This window comes from Theropithecus gelada, chromosome 8, assembly GCF_003255815.1.
Source record: "Theropithecus gelada isolate Dixy chromosome 8, Tgel_1.0, whole genome shotgun sequence".
In the NCBI taxonomy this organism is placed as follows: domain Eukaryota; kingdom Metazoa; phylum Chordata; class Mammalia; order Primates; family Cercopithecidae; genus Theropithecus; species Theropithecus gelada.
In genome coordinates this window covers 2158838-2183617 of record NC_037676.1, presented here as the reverse complement: position 1 = coordinate 2183617, position 24780 = coordinate 2158838, and the positions used below count along the sequence as shown (strand labels likewise).

Sequence of the window (24780 nt, the reverse complement as noted above, 5' to 3'; positions counted from 1 at the left end):
GATTGCCCTTTCTTGCACTGTATTTAGAAATCTCTGTATTACCCTTGGGCATTTGTTCATTAATAGGGGGTGGGGAAAGGAAAAGCTTGTAATAATGGGCTTTACATATTAAACTGTGTGCATCCACATTCGGGCCAAATGGAAAATCTGGTTTGTATGACTGCCCTCTGCTGGCTGTAGGCCTTTGCTGCAGTGGTGGGATGTGAGTCCCTGGGTGGAGCCGTACAGATGCCGGCATCAGTCTTTTATTCACCTGCACTGAGTTCCATCCAAGTGCATCAGAAGCAGCCCAAGATCCTACCTACTGCCCAGGTTGATGATGGAAGAAAGCATTCTTGTGAGGACCAAGGCGACATTTTCATTTTAGTAGAAATACAGTCGAAGTATAGACACAAAATAATCCTGGCCAACCTAGGGTGATGTTTGAATGAATGAATTCAAATTTCTCCACGGGCCACACTCTTACTCATCTTTCAGTGGGAACAGGGGAACATTTAGTGGCTCCCATATGTGATGTCCGGACGCCTTGTGGAATGCAAGATGATTTTATGGTGTATCCAGATGAATCTTTTAAATCTCAATTATGTGTTTATAATATATATTAAGAAAACTGCAGTGAATGTTTGAAGCCCGCAGTTTCATGAAGGTGATGGCTGAGGTGAAGAGCAGGAAATGATACCTAAACACACAGCTGCCTTCCTTGCAGGGATGCCTCTTCTGCAAGTCTTTGGGCGGAGAAGAACCACAGGGAGGTCTCCCATGACTTGGGCAGCAGTGGCTTTGTACTTGCTTTGTGTATGACCTTGGGTTGTTGACCTCTCTAAGCCCAGGTTTTCTTATTTGTTACACAGGATAATAGTGGCTACTTCTTAGGCAGTTATAAGGATGATATGATGTATATGTAAAGTGTCTGCCACAGAACAGGGGCCTGGGCAATGCCAGATTCTTTTTCAGCTCTCCACCCCCCAGGACACTTCTCAGAGCCCGCCCCCCTCCATGTTCGCATCATGCTTGGCTTGCAGCTCGATTCCTCTGACCCTTATGAGAGTTTACACGTTTCTTCTCCCCCCGATGCTGAGTGGGACCCTCCCTTGCTTTGCATCTCTGGCGACATTCCATCAGCACTTCACACAAGGCAGGCACTCTGTGAATGTCAGGTGAATTAAACCCAAGTGCAAAATACTTGGAAGCAGCATTTTCCCATTCTCCAACACATTCAAAGAATTTCACCTATCAGATTAGGACAGGGCCTATACGTTTTTTCTCCCGCTACCCGCCATTCGTGTGGTCTGCTAACAGCAGTAAGTTCCCGTCCATTGGCTGCAAGCAGGGAAAGAAAAAAGGCCCCAGCGCCTACTGTCTGCCTTCCTGCCTGCGTTAATATCACTTCTTATCTTACCAGCTAACATATAGGGGTGTGTGTGTGTATACACACACACACACACACACACATATATTCATTAATTTCCATGGAAAAGAAAGGGATGGCAGCAGAAACATTTTAAACACAGCATTTCAGCTAGGGTAGGGTCTATTTTAAAGACAACAAAAGGGCCTTTGTTGTTCTGGCAGGTAGATGGATAAGCCTGGCCCTGGTTCAGCCTCTATAAAGCGGCTCTGGAGTGATAGGATCAGAGAAACTACCAGGAGGAGGAGGGGGCGCAGGGGCCCTTTTATTTCTGCGGCGCCAAGAGTGAAGCAGGGTTTGCCGTTTCCTACAGGGGCAGTGCGTTTGCCTTTCAAATTCCCGTCGATTGTGTCGCAGCCCCGCGTGGTCCCGAGCTCCCCGGCCTGCTCCTGCACGGCCGCGGGACGCCCGCTTGCATTTCCGCCACGGAAGCAATGTTCATTTAAGGCTTCCAGAGATCAGAGCTTTCATGTTTGCCACGAAAGCCAGAGGACCGGGAGCACCTCGGGAGCGGAGATGAAAGGCCATTTGTGTTTGTGCATGTGTATTTAGCGCTTAAAGGGCAGGAAAAAGAAAGAAAATAGATGGTCCCGCTTTGCACTTACTTCAAAATGTGCCTTACTCCCTCTGGTGGGACCATTTAACTCTAGCGCGCCGCCCCTCCCCCGTGCTCGCAGCCCCCGCCCGCCCCCAGCCTCGGCCCACGTGATGGCTGTTCAGGCCCCGCCGAGCCATCTTCCCGTTGCCATGGCAGCCGGCGCGGCGAGCCCGCCCATTGGCTGCAAATGAGGAGGAAGAAAAGGCCCTAGTGTCCTAGGTCTAGTGCCCTGCGCCCCGTCCCCGTGCAGGCAGAGGCCTGGGCATGGTGCCTTGCAGGGTGGGCCGGGGCGCAGGGACCGCCCCCCCGCACCGCGTGCCCCACCCAGCTGCCCGCAAACGGTCAGGGTCAATGTCATCAGCTTCTCTCTGGAGTGGGAAGCAGGTGAAGGACAAAAGCAAGGCTCAAAAAAGAAAGTGAGCCACCTTTTCCTTCACCCTGAACACCTCCCAGCTCTTGTTTTCTTTGTAGTGTTTGGATTTGAAATCCGGCCCTGTGACCCTTTCTACTCACAGACACTGCATGTGAGGCCTGAGCCTGAGTTTAGTTGTCAGATTCCATTTACCTTGGCCATGCCCCGTGGCTCCAAAGCCGCGAGGACAGCACTCCATTGTGACGTACGTCTACACCGGAGCCTGATTGCTTTGAAAAATCGTCTTCCTCTTGCTGGGTTCACTGCTGAACTCGGGAGGCTATTGGAATCACCATCTGGCCTCAGAGCTGCGGGTGACTCTTGTCCTGACCCCATGGCCTAGTGAACCGATGACCCCAGCACCTGATCTTGCACCTGGCCAAACAGGTGTGGAGGGGAACTGCAGCTACCTGCCTCAAGGGCTCTCTTTGGCTGGGGACTTGGGTTCCCTGCTGATGAGTGAGAGAGCCAGCCACACCCACAGCCTCCAATCCCCAGAGCTAGGGCACCCACTGGGATTTGGCTATGGATGGTCGCCTGCCTCCCCCCGCATAGGACCAGTCAGCAGACTTGGGGAGTGCAGAAAGAACTTTCACAAACATTCTCTCGTCTGCTTCTCATAGGGAGCTTGTGAGGCCGTCACTCTAATCTCTCTCCAGGAGAAGCAACTGGTAACTTGAGACCACATGATACTACATGGGGGAGCCTGGGATGCACACTCCGGCTCCCTGCCTCCAAGCTCTGTGCCTGCTCGTTCCATTCTGTCACTGGGCCAGGTAGATTCCCTCTGGACATGTCACACCCTCACAGATTTATAAATAGGGAATGGGCTCTAGGAGGAAGATCACGCCTTCCTTTCTCCTCATTCCTTATCTTGCCAATATTACATTGAAAGAATGTGTCACCAGTGTTTAATTTGTCAAGATCATGGGCTAATGGTTGAGGAATTTTTGTGGTTCCTTCTGGTGGCAGAAACACATTTGCAAACACAAAATCTTTTAGTAAAATAGCAAGATTTAGTAGGAAAGAAAAATAGTGTGAGAAAAAAAAAGGACCTGATTTGAGGGATATTATTATGCCAGAGACACTTGGTTGACTTAAACACTAATATATGATTTTTACACATATTCACACAAGGGGTGCTGTGTGGTTTCAGGAATCCACAGAGCCTAACACCCGAGCACTTGTGATAGAAAAAATTTTTTAATCCTTTTTTTTTTTCATTTTCATTTGTGTTTGGCTTCTTTACAAAGTCATCAGTGAAAATTGCTGTATGGTTATTTTTCCCTCTTGTGTTACAGACCAAACTCAGTGTCTGATGCAGAGTGGAATAAGTGAGGAAAAGACAGTATTGGGCAAACCAGTGAAATTATGCTCTTGTTTACATGAGTAGCCCTTACTGGGATTCAGCTTTTTGTTGCTCTGTGTAGCCTTTTGATGTTGATCCCAGAGTTGTAACTTACGTGATAAATTACAAGTCTCTCTTTATTCATACATTAAAGATAGGTTTTTTTTTTTTTACCATTGTTTGCGTGTATACACATTTGCTTGAAATCAGTGGATTTCTAGGCCAGATTTAGGCAATTGAACGACCTTTATAAGCAGTTAATTGTCTAGACCCAACGTTTGTTGCAAACACAGTCTGGAGCAAAATGAGAATTAACATCTTTACAAAGACAGGCGTAGAAATTCTAATCCAGTGCATTGTTTCCTTTCTCTGGTAGCAGGGCTGAGTCCTACCTGGCTGCAAGGCTGCCATTCACCAGTGTAGCCCAGAAAACAATGGTAAAGATAAGACCAGCGAATCCAAGCCTTGTAAATCGTACAGGTTTCGCAATTCACATCACCTGTCTGCAAAGGCAAACTCACAAACCCCTCGTCAGGTGTGTGCACAGTCAAATAGGATCACATTGCTAGGCCAGCAGCTCTATAAGCCTATGTCACTTTTAAGAGGTATCCAAAGAGACTGTGTGCTACTAGGCTACAGAGAGCAGCATTAAGTCCGATATATGTCGATCCATGTGCAAGCAGATTCCTCTCTGCCTCTGGAAGTTGGTTAATTTTTCTGGTTCTGATATTGAATATTGTTGCATTTTCCTTGATAGGGTCATCCAGTGAATGGTTTTTCCTCTTGAACCTTATACTCCCCCTCTCTTAGCAGCCAGTGCGTCCCTGGTCTTCCTCAGTCATGCCGGGGCTCACTGCAGCCTCCTCTGCTCAACTCACCTGGGTGCAGCCATCTTCAAGAAAACGTTATTAAAGCATTATTAGTATGCAGCAAGGTGCCTTCTTTCTGCTAAATTAGTTTGTAAAGTGGTCTTCACAAATGCACGCATTCTTTGTTATGACAGCAGGGCTTCGTGTTTCTGATACAAGACTAATAAGACTTGGAAGTAGGGAGGTAAACTGGGAGGCCCAGGAAAGCAGGGGTTAGGGGAGTTGATAGAAGATACGAGAAATGAACCTAAGGGATGATCAAAGAGCAGCCGAAGAAAAAAATATCCTTAAGTGGGAGAAAAAGGCAAATAGGACGTGTGAGGAATTAGGCAGGAGTAGGAAAGAAAACTGTGAACCACTGTATGCACACCTGTGTGAAAGAGGAACCTAGAAAAGTGGGCCACGAGAAAGCAATACTAGCAGAAAGCGAAAGGTGCTCTAGAATCATTGTGTTCTTCGTGTTGAGTGAAATAAGGCACGCACAGAAAGACAAATACCGCGTGATCTCACTTATATGTGGAATCTGAAGAAGTTGAAATCCTAAAGCAGGGAATTAGAAAGGCCAGAGGCCAGGGTGGAGTGGGGAAGGGAGGAGGAGTTGTTGGTCAAAGGATGCAGAGTTTCAGAGCCACAGGAGGAATAGGGTTTGAGATCTATTGCACAGCAGGGTGACTGTAGTCAATAATGTAGTCTATATTTCAGAATAACTAAGAGCACATTTAACATGTCTCACCATAAAAAACGACAGGTAAGTGAGGGGATGGATATGCTAACTGGCTTGATTTGATTATTCTACATTCTACATTGTATTCGTATATTAAAACATCACATTGCACCCCATAAAGGTATACAGTTATGATTTGTCAATCAAAAATAATAATAATAAATTTAAAGAATAATTGTGTAGAAAGAAAAACTGTTTTAGGATTGAGAAAATGCTGTGAAGAAGTCACACAGAAGTTCTCCAAGAAGTGCCACCTGTGTACTGAAAGCCCTTTTAATGGACTTTTGTGGTGCTTTGGTGATTCATACAACTTTGAACAAATAGTTTCCTAACCTGCTAAATCGAGCTACCAACCCTTGCCCTGATCACTCTCTTTGGGAGTTTTTGTGAGGCTCTAGGGAGCTGATGTGCAGGCAAAGATTGTAATCCAGAAAATGCTCTACAAGTGTAAGTAAGGTTTTGGCAGAATTGGGTTGTGGGGTGCAAGTGCCAGGCAAGTTTTCAGTCCTTGCCAAACTGCATTTTCTAACTGATGAAAGATCTGGCATTTTATTCTTTTCCGTTTTTTAATTCACTGGGTTTGTTCCCTTATTCTTACGAACGGAGATACATTGATTGCAGAGATAAGTTGAGAGTGGCTGACAGATGAAAATTTTCATTGATCTTCTCTCTGGCCCCTGCCTTTCCCAGCCCCTTGGCTTTGGAATGAAAACTGTAAGTCAGGACACCCACCAAGTGATGGTGTTAGAGTTACAGTTTGTAAAACTCTTCCGTTACCGTCTCTTTATTTGAGCATGGAGACAGGCTCTTTCTGTAACTTTTCTGGCTAAATAACTTCTTCAGAAGGCAACTCATTTTTGAAATTAGACTTGACTTTGTTTCATGAGTTTACAAAACTTACGATTCAGGTCCACACTGCCTACTTTTGAATTGGGTCTATTTAGATGTCAGCATGTACAACACAAGAACAATGAGTTCAGTGTCTGTTCTGTTCTTCATGGTCAGGATTTTTGTGTTTGTTTTATCCCCTGTAAACCAAGACATTTTCAATACAGGCTGTCTGACAACTAACGAGAGGGATCATAGGGACCCTATAGTCTGCCCTTCTAGGCTGTTCTCAGGCCCTATCCCACCCAGGCCTCTGTTCTCCATCTTCTTAAAATCTTCATCGATCCCCAAGTCAGCTGCCCTGGCTGGCTTGTGTGTGTCTACGATGATAGAGCTATCAGCACTGCCATTTCCTGGCCCGTGTGGGCCCATGTGAGAATATGGGTGGCCAATAATGCTGTCACAGCCTGGGAAAGAGACGGCAAAGGGGAAGAGGCAGCCACTTGAGACCACAGAGCCAGAGTTGCCCACTCCCAGCAGAGCTCGGAGACCACAGTGCCACTCCTGCCCATTCCCAGCAGAGCTTGGTGCCATTCTCAGATCTCCCAAGCTGACCCCAGGTGTCCATACTTTTATGGATTAATACCACCAGGGTGTTGAGCTAGATTTTGGCAATCAAACAAACAAAAAAAATGTGTATCCCAATTCCACATAGAGTGACAAGCCTATGAGCCATCAAATTAGGAATTACTATCTATCTATCTGAGACAAAGTTTCACTCTGTCACCCAGGCTGGAGTGCAGTGGCGTGATCTTGGCTCACTGCAGCCTCCGCCTCCCAGGTTCAAGTGATTTTCATCCCTCAGCCTCCCGAGTAGCTGGGATTACAGGCATGTGTCACCATGCCCAGCTAATTTTTGTATTTTTTGGTAGAGAGAGGGGTTCGCCATGTTGGCCAGGCTTGTTTTGAACTCCTGGCTTCAAGTGATCTACCTGCCTCAGCCTCCCAAAGTGCTGGGATTACAGGCATGAGTCACTGTGTCCCGCCAGATTGGAAGTGATTATACCCACTTTATAAAGTGGTGAGGATGGCATGTTTTGATTCCATTCAAAAGGTATTTACCAAGTACCTCCATATTCAAGGGGGAGGGAATGTAGAAGCAACCTATATACAGAATTAAAACCTGCAAAGGCAAAGAGCGTCTCGCATCAGTTTCTCTGTTCACTTGGTCCCTACTTGTCTTCACAGAAAGAACAATTCTTATGTGGGAATCAAAATGCTATTTCTTTGAGAAGAGAGATGGCCCTGATAAGAAACACAATAAACACGTTGATGTGGAAACAGCCTCCAACATGAAGTAATTTCCAACTGATCACATCCTTAATTTAGATGCTAAGCAAGAGGTTGTCTATTTGTAGGGTTCTGTGGATTCCAGAGCCCCCCCACCCCCCGGACCTACTGAATTAGGGTCCTTAGGGGTGGGGCCAGGAAATGTGAACTGTTTAAAACTCCTGTGTTAGGCAGTTCTCGCATTGCCATAAATACCTGAGACTGAGTAATTTATAAAGAAAAGAGGTTTAATTGGCTCATGATCCTGCAGGCTTTACAGGAAGCATGGTGTTGGCATCTGCTCGGCTTCTTGGGAGACCTGAGGAAGCTTCTGATCATGGAGGAAGGTGAAGGCGGAACAGGCACATCACATGGTGAAAGCAGGAGCAAGGGAGAGAGAATTGGGGGAAGTGCCATACATTTTGAAAGACCAGATCTCCTATGCACTCAGAGTGAAAGCCAACTTATCACCAAAGAATGGCCCAAGCCATTCATGAAGGATCTGCCTTCATGATCCAAACAGCTTCCACTAGGCCCCACCTCCTGGACTGGAGATTACATTTCAACATGAGATTTGGGCAGGGACATATATTTAAACCATATCAACTCTCTAAGTGATTTTCATACGGAGCTGGGCTTGGACATCTCAAGGTAGTAGACCAGTACTTAGTCTTGGGCATCAGACAGACTTCGGTACCTGTTTGAGCCTGGATAAGTAACTTCACCTCTCAGTCTGTTTCCTAATCTATAAAGTGGATCTAATCATATGAACCTCAGAGGTTGATGGTGTGACGTAAGTGAGATGACATGTGCCAAGCTCCCAACTTGCAGTGTTCTATCTGCAGCTCTATCTGCAATGGGCATGAATGGGCAGATGACTTGCCCAAGGGATGTGAACATTAAACAGTCAGCTGTTGATGAGGAAGGCATGGCTCAGGACAGCGCCAACTAAGATACATTTAGAACTCTGTTTTCCATCAATGCATTTCGTCACGTGACATAAGCTATGCCTCTTGGGTGGTGGGCTTCCAGCCCAAGGTTGGGGGCTTTGGGGAAGCTTAACCGTAAGGTCCTTATCTAGGAGAGTTTTTCCACTGCCATCTAAGCTGTGTGTGTCAGCTGGGTTCAAGGAGTTAAAAATGTCTGATTAGTAATCAGCTGTGCAAAAGCAACGCTTTTCATTCTTAAGTTCTGTTCTCCAGTGTATGGAGATTTTTCAGCTCTTCTGTTTCCATAGGTCTCGCAGGCATGGCCTTGAGCAGCAGTTCTCCGACTTTTTGGCCTTAGGACCTCTTTGCACTCGGAAATTATTAAGGACCGCAACAAACTTTTGTTGGATATTTACCAGATTAAAAATTAAAACTGAGAAATTAAAAAAACCCAAGCACACATTCATTCCTTCATCCTTCAGAGTGATGATGTCATCAGAGTCCGTGTAGCTTCCAGAAAACTTTACCTGCACTCATGAGAGAATAAGAGTGAACAGGGAAATACATCTTAGCATGACGATAAGAATAATTTTGACCTTGTGGATCCTGGAAAAGATTCTGGATTCCCCGGGGGCCTCTGAGCCACACAGACCTGCTGATCTTGATTGCACAGGTTACCCCACCCTGTTCGTCTGCCTCACAGAGAAGCACAGAAGTCAAAGCTGAGGCCATTGTATCACTGAGCAGCACAGCTGGGGCAGGGTCTTAGGGAAGGCGTCTGAGCCCAGCCCAGTTCCCTGGCCTTACAGACGAGGAACCTGAGCCCCAAAGAGGTAAAGCAATGCTCCCAAGCTCACACAGCGTGGGTGCCAAGCCCAGTTAATAACCCAGAGCTTCTGCCCACTGGACTTGCCCCTGCATCCCAATTGAGTGACTTAGGGACCGGGCTCCGGTGAAAGACAACTTGGTTCCAATCCCAGCCCTGCCACTGTGTGACTCTGGGCAAGTGTCTTAACTTCTCTGGCCTGAACTTTCTCGTACATAAAATGTGGATAATAAAAAATAGGTGCTTCATAGGCTTGCCGGGAAAATTAAATGAGATAATGTGTGGAAAGGAACTGACATCTCGCATAAGCATTACACACACACACACACACACACACACACACACACACACACATTTTAGCTTTACAATTAATTCTTAGAGGGATACATTTGTAATATTATAGCAGTCACTACTTCTAGAAATCATGACCAGCTTTTCTTCATCTTTTGGTCTCAGTTGTTCCTTTTCCCAACAACCTTCAGGCTTGCTCAGCAGCATCACAGGGGAAAGGGATTCCAGGATCCGTGGTGAGAACACCGTCTCTATCTGCCTTCCCAACAGACTGAAGGCAGAGCTAAGATCAGATGTAATTAGTTTACATGTCAGACCCAACAATCCATGCTGTATGTCATGCAGGAGTGATCAGTGATTTCAAGGTGGAATGAAACCTCATAATGAAGCAGTGAATAGTATTATTGCAGTTGAATAACCTGCAGCATGATGTATGATGATTAGAATTTGTTTCTGGCATATGGTTTTCTTTTTCTTGTTTTCCCCGCAAAGTGGAGTGTCTGCTTCTGTAGCACCATCCATTTGCAAACTGCGTTCCCAAACCACTCTTTAATTGTCTCCTACATCAGTTCGTGGGAGAGCTTAGTTGAGGGTAGGTAACCCAGTTCTCCTCATTCAACAAATGTAAACATAGCACTTCACATTTGTAAAGGGTGGGGGGTCCCTAGTGACCTGCACACACAAGTCAATAGATTTCTGATGAAAAAATTTTAATATTAAAACATCATACATAAATTTGAAGACTTCATATGCAAACAGCAACAAAACCAAAAAATAACAAAGGACAGAGATTTTAAAATAATCTCTTATAAATAACTGGTTTTATCTACCCAACCAAATAAAATAATTTGCTCTGCTACCTCAGATCCTGTTCAGACATATGTGGGTATCAATAATGAATGAATCAATTGATTCATCCTCAGTCTTGCTGAGTGTCTCTCTGGGAGTTACCACTTGTGGCTCTTGTTTACCCAAAGATCACTTTGAAGATAGAACATTCTATAGTCCCAGATAGCATCATGTTGCCTAGGATGACATATGATCCATATCTCTAAGCCACAGGACTGGACCTTCTCCCTCTTGCTAAGGAAGTTGCATGTATCACCCAAAAGATGCTGGCTTTGAGCTGAGAAGACCAGGATTCTCATATGGTCCCTTGTACTAGCAGCAGTATGATTGAGGCAAGTGCCTTGATTCTCTGGTCTTCCTTCACCCCATCTGTGCAGTGATCTCTCAGCAGCTGTTTACCTCTAATGGTGGTCTGTAGAGTGATGGCTGAATCCCTCCACCATCGGGCATTCAAAGCCATCCATTTCCACTGAGGCAGGTGGATCACAAGATGAGGAGTTCAAGACCAGCCTGGCCAATATGGTGAAACCCCCTCTCTACTAAAAATACAAAAATTAGGCATGGTGGTGGGCACCTGTAGTCCCAGCTACTGGGGAGGCTGAGGCAGGAGAATTGCTTGAACCTGGGAGGTGGAGGTTGCCCCGATCCAAGATTGTGCCACTGTCATTCCAGCCTGAGTGACAGAGTGAGACTCCATCAAAAAAAATAAAAAAATAAAAAGCCAGCCATTTCCAATGGTCTTGAGGTAAAGGAGTATGTTGCATTAAATAAGGATCATTAAGGATCTGAATGAGCTAACTACCATGAGTTTGAATGAATCTAGAACTTGATCTCAGGTTTGCATGTCAGGGATAGTTCACGAACACATTCTCCATTACCGTGTGAGGTGGTGTGCAAGACCTCAGGTTCACTCTTGGGCCTGGGAATGACTGCAGTGGACATATTTATTCTTCCTTAGTGTGTCAGATATCTATCACAGTGTAACAACCTACCCCAATCATGGTGGTTTAAGACAAAAGTAATTATTCTTGTGATTCTGTGGGTTTGCTGCGTTGTTCTGTCGATTTTGCATGGACTCAGTCATGGGACAGCATTCGGTTGGTGGGTCACCTGGAGGCTGGGCTCAGTTGGGATGATCGGGCTGTCTGGACTTCTCTCTCTCTTTCCGTGGTCTTTCCCCCTCAAGGTTAGCCTGGCCTGGATTGGCTCTAGAGATGATGACGCCATGCTGAGCCCTAATTCCAAGTGCTTATCAAGCCTCTGCTTCCTCTACTGATGTTCCTTGGTTAAAACAAGTCGTATATTCAAGCCCAAAGTTAATGTGGGGATGGGGACTGTCCCTCTTAGTGTAGATACCAAGAGGTGTGATTTGTCGAGGGTGTTAGTGTAATGGTCTTCCCGCCTTAGCCTCAGTTTCCATGTCAGTTAGATGGGAATAGGTTACTAAGCATGTAAGGAGGGCCAGCCAGAGTTGAGGTGTTTCCCGTGTCACATCCATTTCTAACTGAGTGTGTGATCATAGGAGTCACATTCCTCATGAATAAAGAAGTCTTGGACCAAGTGATCCAAGGGACCACCATTATCACCACCTGACTTCAACACATACATACACACACACACACACACACTTTCATCTCTCACACAATGTAAAAATCAAATATGATTGGAAGAATCTTCAAAGTGGTAGAGGACTATACCAATGGGATTTATTATTACAAATAATAATTATGAAGAATTCTAATAAATATATTTTCCAAAAACTTATGAGAGGCTAAACATCTCTATTACATATTGCACATTTAAAAATAATTACATTGTGAGAAGTGCCTTATTCAGGTTTCCGTTTCTTTTCTGGTGTTTTAAGCTCACTCTAAAAAGGTTTGGCAAATCAAGATGTGTTTGCATGAAACTAAAGGCACTAGGAGGAGACTAAAAGGTCAAATCTACCTTTTAGTTGCAGCCTGTGTTCAAAATGGAGGCATTTCAGCTCACTCAAGTCTTTATTTAGTCTAACCACTTGGCAACCTACTTTATTTAGTCTAATCACTTGGCAACCTACTCTAACCACTTGGAAACCTACAACCTACATACAGAATCATAGTTCAGCCATCCATTCCTACCTTCCTAGTGTTTTGTTTATTTGCTTGGCTCATCGTGTTGTGTTTATGTGTACACGTATGTGAGGGCAGCTCAACTGTGACCTCTTGTACAGTGTTCCGAATTTACCAAGTTCCCTAAGGATACCAGGCCATCCCTGGCCCTCTTTTCTCTTATATGTGGGCAAAGACTGAGTGACTTGGGGTCCTGACCTCAATAAATGTAGTCTTATTCTCACCCATTCCTTTGCTTATTCACTGAACCTAGTCCTGAAGCGATGGGACTGAAGATTCAGAATCAGCTCTCACCTCTGCGTGGATGACTTTGCACTCAGGATGCACTTTCATAGCCCTGCTCATGGCTTATAAGGTCCTCTCTAGTATGGCTGCTGGCTCCCCATTCTCCTAAGTGTAAACACCCTCCCCCACTCCGGGGGCTGTCCATCCCATCATGCATCCACTGCACCCCAGCCTTCATAACTCACATGCTGATAGGGAAATAAACAAAGACCACCAAATGGAAAGAAGCAAAGGTTCTTGAATCAGAGCTTGCTATAGCTAGAGAGCCAGCCACTAGCACTTGCATACGGCAGAGACTCAAAGGCAGGCAGAAGAGAGAAAGCTCCAGAGTGGAAAAGAGGGAAAGCTTCAAGTATGTCCTGATTGGAGGCTGTTGGCCTGGGGAAGTTGCAGGTAGGCTAACAATAGCCTACCTGTAATAATAGGTTAGGGGCACATATTTGACTTTCTTGGGTTCTAGAATTGGAAGCCAGGACAAAAGTTAGGGAAACTGTCAGGGAAATGAATCAAGTGCTTGTCATTTGGGGCTGATTGCTAAAGGGGTTGTTGTTTGGCTTCCTGAACTAGTGACTATAAACAGTAGGTTGGCTTCCTGGGCTGGTTGCTGCAGGTTGTGGGCCAAGGTTCTGTTTTCATATAGTCAGACTAGTGTCCCTTTGTATCTTCAGCCTCTCGCGATTCCCCCAACCGAAGGTGCTGCTGTTCCTTGTTCCCTGTGCTCGCAGACCCTCTTTCCACACTCCATCATTCTGGCGGAAGCCCCTTCCAGTGTGTTTTCACAGCACCTGCACTTTGATCACAGCACATGTCCCCTTTATATTAGTCATTACTGGTTCATTTTCCCTTTTGGTCCAAACACTCCTTGAGGGCAGGGGTTTTGTCTCGTTCATCACTGTATCTTCCCTAGTCCCTTGTACCATGTCTGGCTCCAGTCAGCTTATAGTAAATGTTGATTAAACAAATGATTGATGAATACCAAATACAGCCTGATAAATCTCCCCCTTTCCACCGTCTGGTCTGCATTTCTCCCTGCCTTACAGATATCTGCAACTGGATATCCCACTTGCATCTCAAAATTAACATGTCTAAAACCAAACCTTTGATCTTTCTCCCAAGCCATTCCTCCTTGTGATGTCCCCATTTGTAAAGTCCCACCATGTTCACAAACCCTGTACCTTATCCCCTGCAGCTATCAGTGGGTCCTCATCATCTTCATCTCTTCCATTTCTGTTCATTCCTTTTTATTCCCACCTCAGCCTTTGTTCTGGTTTGGACTCTGACCTCATCCTGCCACCTGATCACTGGGTTCCAGTCTCAGTCACCCTCTCGAATCCATCCTCCACGCCATCCCGAAGTTCCACTTTGCTTATGCTTCTGCTTTGTGGAAAACCCTTCTGTGGCCTCACATGTCTCAGCCTAGCATTCAGAGCTCTCAACCGTATGAAATAATCCTGTCCATAGTGCTCATTACTCCTTGCCACGCACTTGACTTTTCAATCCAGTTGCCCTAGTTGTCATTTCTAGCACATGCCTTTTCCTCCCCTCTTCTCTGCTGCCTTTACCACCTCCGCAGCCTAAACAAAGACTGAACATTCCCTTGTCTCCGATGGCAGTTATAGCTACTACTCTGTACGGTAGTGATTGATGCGGTTGTCTTCTTTCCCTTACTGAACTAAGCTCATGGAAACATCCACCCTCGCTTGTCTTTGCCATTTATAGAGTAGGCAAACGGTAAATATCTGTTGAACAAATGAATGATGCAGCTGGTCATTGCATCTAGAATAACCCTCACGTTAAGATGGGTTCATCCTTAGATGGATTGGGGATTGATGAATTCAAACCTGCAGTTAAGAGTTTGCTTATAAATCGTGTGACCTTATAGACAGAGTAGCAGCCTAATTATGTGTCTGAACCATCAGTGTTTACTCAGTGCTTCCTTTTGTAGTTCTAGTAAATTGCTTTGTATTTGAATCCGTGCTAGGGCCTTCTCTCTGGATATTTTTGTTGTTGTTGAGGCCCACACCAGCAGCATGGCCAAATGCCTATTTCCCAACTTATATCCAGAAATTATTGCCTTTTTTTTTTTTTTTTTGGACACAATCTTGCTCTGTCATTCAGGTTAGAGTGCAGTGGCATGATCTTGGCTCACTGCAACCTCTGCCTCCTGGTTCAAGCAATTCTCCTGCCTCAGCCTTCTGAGTACCTGGGACTACAGGCACGCGCCACCACGCCCGACTAATTTTTGTATTTTTAGTACAGACGGGGTTTCACCATGTTGGCCAGGATGGTCTCAATCTCTCGACCTCATGATCCGCCTGCCTCGGCCTCTCAAAGTGCTGGGATTACAGGTGTGAGCCACTATGCCTGGCCCTGGCTTTTCTTTAGTAGAAGTTCAGTTCATACTACCTAGTAGAAGTTCAGTTCATACTACCAAGGCATCTAAAATATTTATCTCCTTACTCATTAAAACTCGGCAGTTACACGTCAGACTGGAAAGAGGATAGGTTGGCAGAATTGAGGACCAACAGGTAGCTGGGATCTGCAGGGTCTTGGCAGGAGAAGGCTTACTGGGGACAAGGCACATGGGTGTGCGTAACGATCTCAGAGACCAGCGTGGTAGAAAAGAGGGAAACAGCCACCCTATCTCTCACGAGATCTAAAAAAGAGGGAAACAGCCGCCCTATCTCTCACGAGATCTAAAAGAGCCTGCCAGCTTGGTATTTTGGTCCCTGGATTTACGTATCTGATGAAGATAAAACATTCAGAGAATGCCAGCGCCGTGTAGAACACCAGCCTAAGAGAATGGAATAACAAGAATGCTGACAAAATTTGAATAATCATATGCGATACATCTATTCATTCTAGAACATGATTAGATAATGCAAATTATACATGATAATCATAAATTAAAACAATTACAAATAAAACAGAATACATTTATTGTTTAAATTGCTGAAGTTTATATTTAGAAATTGCTTTTGGTAACATCAACATTGACTCTGCTGGAGGATTAACCTTTGCTGTCATAGGTGCAAAGCAGCCATTTCGAATGGTTTTAATAGCAATCTGTGCTTCTGATGCAGTGAACTGGGTTTTTGCTCCGCCGTGCTCTTCCCCATTCTCTGTGGTTTTATCATCCTTGGCCTGCACACATACTGTTCCCTTTGCCTAGAATATCTTTTCCTTTTTTATTCATTCTTCGGGATTTAATGAAAACCCTGACTCTTCTGTGAGGCCCCCCCACATCCCTTTGATACTGCTTTTCTCCTCTGCTTCTGCGTGGCATCTTACACGTTTGCTAACGTGCGCTCGTGACCTTGAACATCCCTTGAGCACAGGTCTCTGTTCCCCTCTGGAAGCCTTCCCTGGCTCCTGCCTCAATGATGAGGAAGACCCTGCCTGAGTTGCTTTTGTGGCCTTCGTCCCTTCTATGCCTAGTATGGGGCCTGGCGCTCCTTGATTGGAAAGCAAGAAATATTTATTCAATGAAATGTTACTAACACAAGCTGGGGCTCTTTTAGTTCTGAGAAAACTGCCATCTCCCCGTTACTGTTTTGGCCCCTCTAGCCCTGTGTCCTTGATGTCTGTACCGGTCACTCCTGAGTTCTCTCTGTGAGGCTCACTGCTGCTAGCATGTCAGAGCCCAAGGGCATTGAAGGGCCTTCCCCGTCACCCCCTTGTGTTACAGACACACATTCCAGAGAGGTGGACCCTCGCTGAAGGTCACAGGTTCCCTCCCAGCTACCACTGAAGCTTGTGGCTTGGTTAAACAGGCCTCCCTACGTAGAAATGATGGACTCTTCTGAGTTGAGAGACTCAGATTGTACTTGAAACTTTCCATTCTCCAGCTGGGCCATTTGGGGCACTTCCTCTTTTTGTGTGAAATCATTAGCCACAATCCAGAGACCTATGAGTGGAATTTGGTCTGCAGTCTTTGTTTCTTTCCTTAAAGTTTGAATTCTGATGCTTTTCACAAAGACGCCTGCTTTGCAGATAGCTCTGGTCCCCACCGTCCATCCCGACAGTTACTGCATCTTTGGGAAACTTTGTGTTTCATACTCACAGCGCTTCTCAGCTTGCACTAGCCATGTTCCAAGTCTTCAGCCGCTGCACGCAGCCAGCAGTTAGATTTCTGGACCAGAGAGCGCCGGCTGGATGCTTCTCCCTTCACTCGTTAATGGTTCTTGCTGGCTTCAGAAGGATTTAGATCTGACACTGTGGATGAAAAGGCCCTATAAAGCCCTTCCTACTCTGACGTCCAGTGAATCTACTATTAAGATGGATTTTAGAGTTGAATGAGTCCAGGACCACCATCGCTGTCTCACTGAATTGGAGCTCACTGGTCAGTAGCTATAATGTTTTAACTGGAACCAGAAAATAGCTCTCAAATTTGCAGAGTCAGCTTTGCTGGGCTTCAGGCTGAGTGGGCTCATAGCTGGTTGGCCCTGTGTCTCTGGCCTGGGCACGGTGGCTCCTTGCCAAGGCCGGCAGCCCTTGATGACGGCAGCACGGAGCAGACCGAGCCCCCAGCCGACTCACCCCTGAGGCCTCGCGCCTCCCGCTTCACAGCAGTGTGCCTTCCCTCTTCCAGTTCCCAGGGTTGCTTCAGGCTGTCTCAGCCCTCCGCACAGTCAGCTGTCAGGGAGGGGAAGTAGCAGGTCCAAGGCAGCCAGAGGGCTTCCCACTGTCAGCCCTGCCTGTGGCATTCCTTAAGGTGACAAAGAGTGTGTTTTTAAGCCACCCTCCAAAACTCTTATTCCCCATGGATTCTCTGCAGCTGCTCCAGAATTGACTATAAAGAGAACCTCGGTTAAGCTGCCTATGCAGCCAGAAGGCTGTGAGTCAGAGGACGTCCTGCCAAGTGCAACCTGAGATGCTTCGGTGGAAGCTTGTTCCTCGATGGTGACACTTTGTCTCCAAGCTCATCCATTTGAGTGAAAATTTGTCTCTTTCCCTCCCTCATGCTTGTCTTTACCAAAAAACATCATGTAATGAATGATGGTTGTTTTGGTCTGAAAGAGACTTTTTTTTTTTTTTTTTTTGAGACAGAGTCTTGCTCTGTTGTCAGGCTGGAGTGCAGTGGCATGATTTTGGCTCACTGCAACCTCTGCTTCCCGGGTTCAAGCGATTATCCTGCTCCAGTCTCCCTAGCAGCTGGGACCACAGGCGTGCACCACCACGCCTAGCTAATTTTTGTATTTTTAGTAGAGAGAGGGTTTCACCATGTTGACCAGGATGGTCTTGATCTCTTGACCTCATGATCCACCTGCCTCAGCCTCCCAAAATGCTGGGATTACAGGCATGAGCCACTGTGCCCGCCTGAAAGTGACTTTTATTTGTATAGATTCTCTCTGTAAAAATTGAAAGGTTTTTGTGAACGTCTGGTACTTATAAAATACTTTTGTAGGGGAGGATGGGAGATGATTAAACTACTTCCCCATTTAGACAGTGCCACCCGTGAGAAGACTTGTGGTCTGGATTCGAAGATGGTTATCCACAGTGAGATGACTAGAAGACAGTACCTCTCAAACTTTCATGTTCACCAGAGTCACCTGGGGATCTCGGTAAAATACAGATTTGGATACAGCAGGTCTGGATGAACCCGGACTGGTTTTCCTAATGAACTCCCAGAAGAGATGCAGGTTTTAAGGCTATGAGGTGCTTCTCTGGACCCTGGCTGTCCGACGGCCACATTTAATGAGAAGAGAACACAGCTGTGTGGTCGTTGACTGTGTTGAGGATCACACTGACTTAGAAAGTTATGACTTTAATGTTCCTTAGTTGAATCACTAAGATTTCTGTATAAAACAGCAGAAAATATGGGAGTTTGGAGAAGGGAGAAACGAGCTGGACGAAATAGCTTCCTAATTCCCGATTCATCATTGGGCATCAGCTATTTTGTGTGCTGGTGCCGATAAGCTGGAGCACACTTCGTGAACAGAGTTCTGTCCTAGCTGGACAGGATGGAGATGTCGTAGGGTTTGGTTCATGTAGTGAATTTTTCCTGAATCTTAAATTCTCATATATAAAAACATGTAGCTGAGCAGACAGTACAATAATATAGAAAAAACTATGTGTGTATGTGTGTGTGTGTACCCCATGAGAAATGTTTTTGCTGGTATGTGAGAGAGAAAATCCAGTGTTTGGAAAGAGCTCTCTCTGTGCTTTGGGACCACAGGTTTGGCTTGGGGCAGGGCAGCAGAGTTGAAGAGGAGGCAGGGGGCGCAGAAGGAGGCCGTCGTCCCTGTGCGGCATATCGGGTGTTACTTTTATGTTGGTGAAAGAATGATCTGAGGAGCCTGCTTATCAACGTGGAGAAGATTGCAGCTGCAGTTTGCTGGTTAGTCTCTGTTCTTTTAACGCTTTCCTGAAGTGCCATTTTGTCTCGGTAAAATGCTCCCTAAAAATACTCAAATATTTTTAGTTGTAGAGTACAAATCAGATTGAGCTGCACATTTCCCTGGTGAGCAAAAGTGATGAGTTTGTGTTCATTAACTCGAGGCCATCTGGTGCAGACACGCTGCCGTCTGTGAATCAAACGTGCATCAAACTCCAGGGATCAGAACGTGTGCCAGAGCCAGTGTTTTGGAGAGTCAACAACAACCGGGGGAGAAAGAGACCCCGGCTATATTTTTCTTTTAAAAAATCGGCTCTGCCTTGCAGCGTATCAGAGCATCCCGTGCTGCCCAGCTGATGAGCCCGCTTGCAATCTCTCCATTGCCCATCTGAACTGTCTTTGGCGTGTGCTCTGAACTGTTTTGAGGTGTGTCTCTGGTTGAAGTCATCTTGCCCGATGCCATCTTCATTTGGATGCGGGGAGAGGTGGAGAGAGCATTCCAGTGACTTTCTTTGCATTTTTCTGTAACCACAGGCCAGAGCCACAGACAGGCGTGGGCACACGTACACACACATTGTGAGACAAAAGAATTGTGAAGCAAAGCAATGCTCAAAGTAGTTGACATGCTGCAGAACATTCTCGGGAGAACTGCCTTCTGCAAATAACCAATTTCTTGAGGAGAGAGTGCTTCTTGCAGTCTTGCCAATAAAAAGTCACTCAGCAGCAGCTAACTTTCTGTTTAGCGTGCTCACCAAAATATATATACATGAAAGAAATTGCTACACTGATCTGGTACTGATGACTACCAGGGCCCTCCATGGCGTGTATAGAGGAGGGATCTGGGAGCGTCTGGGAGCCTCCTTGGAGGTTCCTCCCACTTCGGCATCCATAAGTCCTGTATTTGGTCCTGGGGGCCCATGTATCTGTGTTAGCAGTCGGTCCCCTGCAGAGCAGGACAGCTGACGTTTCTGTGATGAGATGCAATTTGCTGTGTAGCCTCTGTACCGTCTTTCTAGCTATGCCTTCTCCTTTAGGTACCCGAGCATGTTTAGTGGAAGAAGAGAAGACAGACTGGGCTGCAGATGGAGGGAAGATGAGACTCGGGACTCTCCCTCCCTGTCCCTGTACCTGCCCACCGCCTCCTGTCTACATCCTGAGATGCCCAGCAGGGACAGGGTTCCACTTGGAAAGTTCTTTTGAATCTCACACAAGACAGTAATAAACATAGAGGTAGAAACAACAAGACATTTTACCATGTCTTGTGTCATGTAGGAAACTTTACATTTCAGAAAATATAAAGAAAAAAAGATGAAGCAAAGGGCTTTAGGGATACAATGGACCTTATTATGGAAGGAAAGCAGTGCTGTCATGAGAGCTAAAAATGAACTATTTTCTTTTTCCAGTGGGTTAACTTTTAAAAGTGCATGTTACGTAGTGCCCTGCATTGCAGCGTATCCTATTATAACCTTACCAGCCCCAGCTCCTATCACTGTTTCCCATGTTTGCTAATATGGTAATCATGAAATAGCACTTTGTTTTTTGAATCTTTGGTTAGCATCAGAGTTTTTTTTTTTTTTTTTTTTTTTTTTTTTTTTTTTTTTGAGACAGAGTCTCACGCTGTGTCGCCCAGGCTGGAGTGCAGTGGCGCGATCTCGGCTCACTGCAAGCTCCGCCTCCCAGGTTCAGGCCATTCTCCTGCCTCAGCCTCCGAGTAGCTGGGACTACAGGCGCCCGCCACCACGCCCGGCTAGTTTTTTGTATTTTTAGTAGAGACGGGGTTTCACCATGTTAGCCAGGATGGAGCATCAGAGTTTTAATTTATTGTTTGCTTTTTGCTTGTAAGCCCTGAATGAAGGTTTCTTGCACTTAGGAAAGCCCATCTTCCGGTATGCAGACAAGTTAGCTCACGTCTTATTAAGCCATTCGTTGAATTACAATGCATTTGCTATAGCCTTGATCTCTAAATTGGTGGAATCCACACTGTTGGCAAGATTCAAGGGTAGCACACACCCTGAACACACAAATGCGAGGACACACAGCAAGAATGAGTAAGCAAGAGAATCAGGGGAGTTTCTAAGGAGCTTTCTGGAGGAACAGAATTTTGTTTTAATTTTTGATTATGCAGTTTATGTTTATAGTGGAAAACAGATAAGACAATAATAGTACCTTTGCTAATCATACTTTAAAACATTTTGATATATATGCTTCTATTCCTTTCTCTGTGGAAATAAATACCTTAAACAATAGAATCAGTATATTCATGAAGTATTGATCAGAAAAATCAGATCAGAATGATTACAAATGCATAGGTGAAAATATTATCAGTGACAATATTTGTAACATGCCTTTTCACTGATTGATATTTCATGAATATCTTTTCATACCGGTTATGAAATCAAGATATATATATATGTATATACCAGTTATATAATAAAATGTTATTTTATTACATTCTCACCACTACGTAGTCTCCTTGAATGGATATACCATAGCTTATTTAACTGCTTTAGTGTTGTCTGACATTTGGGTTGCTTCCAGCATTTCCTGCTCATAAATGCTGCTGTGATGAGCATACTTGTAGCTGAATCTTTTCATGCATCTGTAGTTAGTTCCCTGGAATAAGTTCCCAGAAGAGGAGTAGCTGCATATATGCGTGTGCAGACTTTATGGCTTTTGATTTGTGTGTGTCAGTGGCATAATGTATTTTCTTCACTGGCATTTAGCATACCATTAACCTGTGGTAGTCCATAACTCTTCACTGTGTCAGGGCAGGGTTCTGTGCACCTCCTTTATCAACCTATGACCCCACGATGCCCCCAGCCTTTCCAGTGCCTCCTCTTCCTGCCCAGACCAGTTCCTGGCCCAGAGGCCATGGCGCTTGCAAGGAGGTGCTGAGTATTGATGCCTGTTTGCAAAGAGGTGACAGCCGTAGATGAATGGAGAGGAAGTAGGAGAAAGTCATTGTCAGAGACTCCTGATTTCTCACGCAAGCTTTATCACTGATAGATACAGCATTTGCCCAATAGTCCATCACTTCTTCAATTCCCAATTTCCAAACCAAAGCAAATGAAGTAATTAAAAAGAATGATGTATCTGAGGGTATTTCAGAATTCTGGAGATTTCTGAGTCACGTGTAAGGAACAGAAAACCTGGCTTGGGTGGCATGCCGTGTCAAAGGAAAAGAACTGCAGTGAGGTTGGAGGAGTGGGCTCACCTGATGAATGCATTTGTTCAGTACACACATGACAGGGGAAGGTCTGGGCTGCAGAAGGACCATCCCTCTGTGGGGTCAGGCAGTCAGGGTGGCTCTTGCAAAGTGGTAGCGTCTGAATGTCCTGGCTGCTGGAATCCTAGTAGCTTCAGATGCCAGATGGGTGCCCTTGGAAGGCAGAGGATGGGTGGTGGTCTTGGGTGAGGGGCTGCAGAAGCAGGTGGTGGCCAGGGGTCTAGCCAGGAAGATGCCATATCAGGGAGGCCCAGCCATCAGGGGACTAAGGTTCAAGGTGAAGCCTTGGAGGTTCCTTGGAAGTCTAGAGATAAGGAATGACTTTGTTCCATAGGCACCGGACTCCTGGAGTCTCAGCCATAGGAAACTGGTATTCAATACTAGAGCTGGGATTGAAGAAAGGGCCTGTTCACAAGGAATCCAGTAGCAGCCCAGGTCCTATGTGGTACCACGGTCGGCGTGGAACCACCATCCCAGACTGCTGCACCATTGACCTGAAGCCTCTTCATGTATCAGGGGAGCTGGGACTAAGTGGTCTATGCTATGAGGGTTCGGCAGCCGCAGCACCAGGGGGTGTGGACGTTCACTGCTGGTAACAGTAGTTGGCAGCCTTCTTTTTTGGCTTTTGTCTAGATCAAGCTTAGAGCGTCTATGTCGTTTTCCATTTGGTTACTCAGTGGCACAGATTTTACGGGAAAGGCAGACCTTTAAAAAAGTTTGTTTTCTTGTTTTTGTTGTAAAAAAAAAAAAAGATACAGAAAGCAATATGAAGTAAATGTGTGGCTTCATGATCTTATGTAAGCCAAACACCCTTGTTACCACATAACTTTGCTAGTCCCCCTAAGAGCCCCTCCTCCATCTGCCCCACCCCAGTTACAGCTTTACAGCTCCTCACCCTTCCCAATTCTTGTAACAGCCACTTCTATGCATTTCTTTATGGATTTGCCACCCAGGTGTGTGCTGTGGACCAAATGCTATGTCCCACTCAAATTCCTTTGTTGAAATTTTCACCCACAAAGTGATGGGATTAGTAGGTGATGGTGATGCCTTTGAAAGGTGATTCAGTCATGAGGGTGGAGCCCCCATAAATAGAATCTTGTAAAGAGACCCTTTGCCCCTTCTGCTGTGTGAGGACACTGTAAGAAAGGAGGCAGTCCCTCACCAGACATAGAATCTACCTTGATTCTGGACTTCCCAGCCTCCAGAATGTGAGAGATACATTCCTGTTGTTTATAAGCCACCCAGTCTATGGTATTTTGTTACAGCAGCCTGAACAGATGAATACAGTGTGCACCTTCCTTGCTGCTGTTTTTGAGCCTTGCCCATTTAAAAAAAAAAAAGGGATGATGTGTCTTTGAAGTCTCCTTTAAAACGTGCAGCTTCCCCTCCCTCCCTTCCTTTTTTCCTGTGGGTTTTTAATCTGCAGATCCCCATAAACTGGAATGCTTGAGCAGTTCCTCTGTCTTTTGTATTTCCTGCACATTGGCAGCTGCATCCAGAGGTGTGGACCAGACCCAAGTCTATCTCTTTAACAAAGTAGTGGTGCTTTTCATTGGGAAACCTACGCTATGTGGTTTTTGCTCCTTTTTATGTTAACATCCAGTGATGCACAAGGCACAGATCCATCACTTTACTGAGAGTTGCAAAATAGTATAATTTCAACTCTATAAATTTGTTTTCATTTATTAGTTGGGATAATTTTCTAAGAAGGAGCTTCCATGTCATTTTCCATTTGGGTACTCAGTGGCACAGATCTTACAGGAAAGTCAGAATAAATGCTTAATGCTTTCTCTCTACCCACTTTTCGGGACATTGGTTTGGTTTCTTATCATACTTAAGACTGAACCAATTAGGTCTTTTTCAATAATATTATGAACTCATGGATTTACACGTATTTGATGGGTTTCAATTCATCGCAATTACTGTCTATTGAAACTCATATTTTCCCATCTTTGACCAGCTGGAGCTTCTTCACTTTGGCTCTGGGGTTCTTTTACCATGACCTTAGGAGCTTTCCTGTCTTCTTCACCATCTGGTATAGGCTCATGTTGTCTATTTCCTGCCCCAGACCTGGAATCCACCATTTCTCTAAGAAATCTGGTTTCTTTTAACCAGAAAAAAGTATTTCAACACCAACTGGGGCAGCATGGATGCTTATTGCTATTGGTTTGGTCATTATTTCTAGTTTTTCCAGTGGACGCAGCATACAATGTGTAGTGTGTATGTTGGGGAGGGAGGGGTGTATCAAATACTGTGTGAGTTCAAACTGACATTTCAGAGCAAATTCAGAACTGTATAGTTTTCACTCAACTACTTTTATATTGCATTTGTATCTCCTTTCTTCCTAACCAAGAATCTTGGTTCTTTTTTTTCTTTTTTCTTTTTTTTTTCTTTGAAACAGAGTTTTGCT

The 24780-nt window shown here is 45.3% G+C and overlaps 1 protein-coding gene across 5 annotated transcripts in view; it reads left to right on the top strand.

Moving 5' to 3' along the window:
* MSRA (methionine sulfoxide reductase A) overlaps positions 1-24780 on the top strand; it is a 366455-nt gene that overhangs the window by 272334 nt on the left and 69341 nt on the right. Inside the window, exon 6 of one of the 5 annotated variants that reach the window (XM_025394752.1) lies at positions 4580-4691. The exons of the other annotated variants lie outside the window; for them this stretch is intronic. Coding sequence (XP_025250537.1) covers positions 4580-4678 — 99 coding nt within the window. The 3' untranslated portion in view covers positions 4679-4691. Of the gene's footprint in view, positions 1-4579; positions 4692-24780 lie in introns of those variants that run through there. 5 annotated transcript variants of the gene reach the window in all.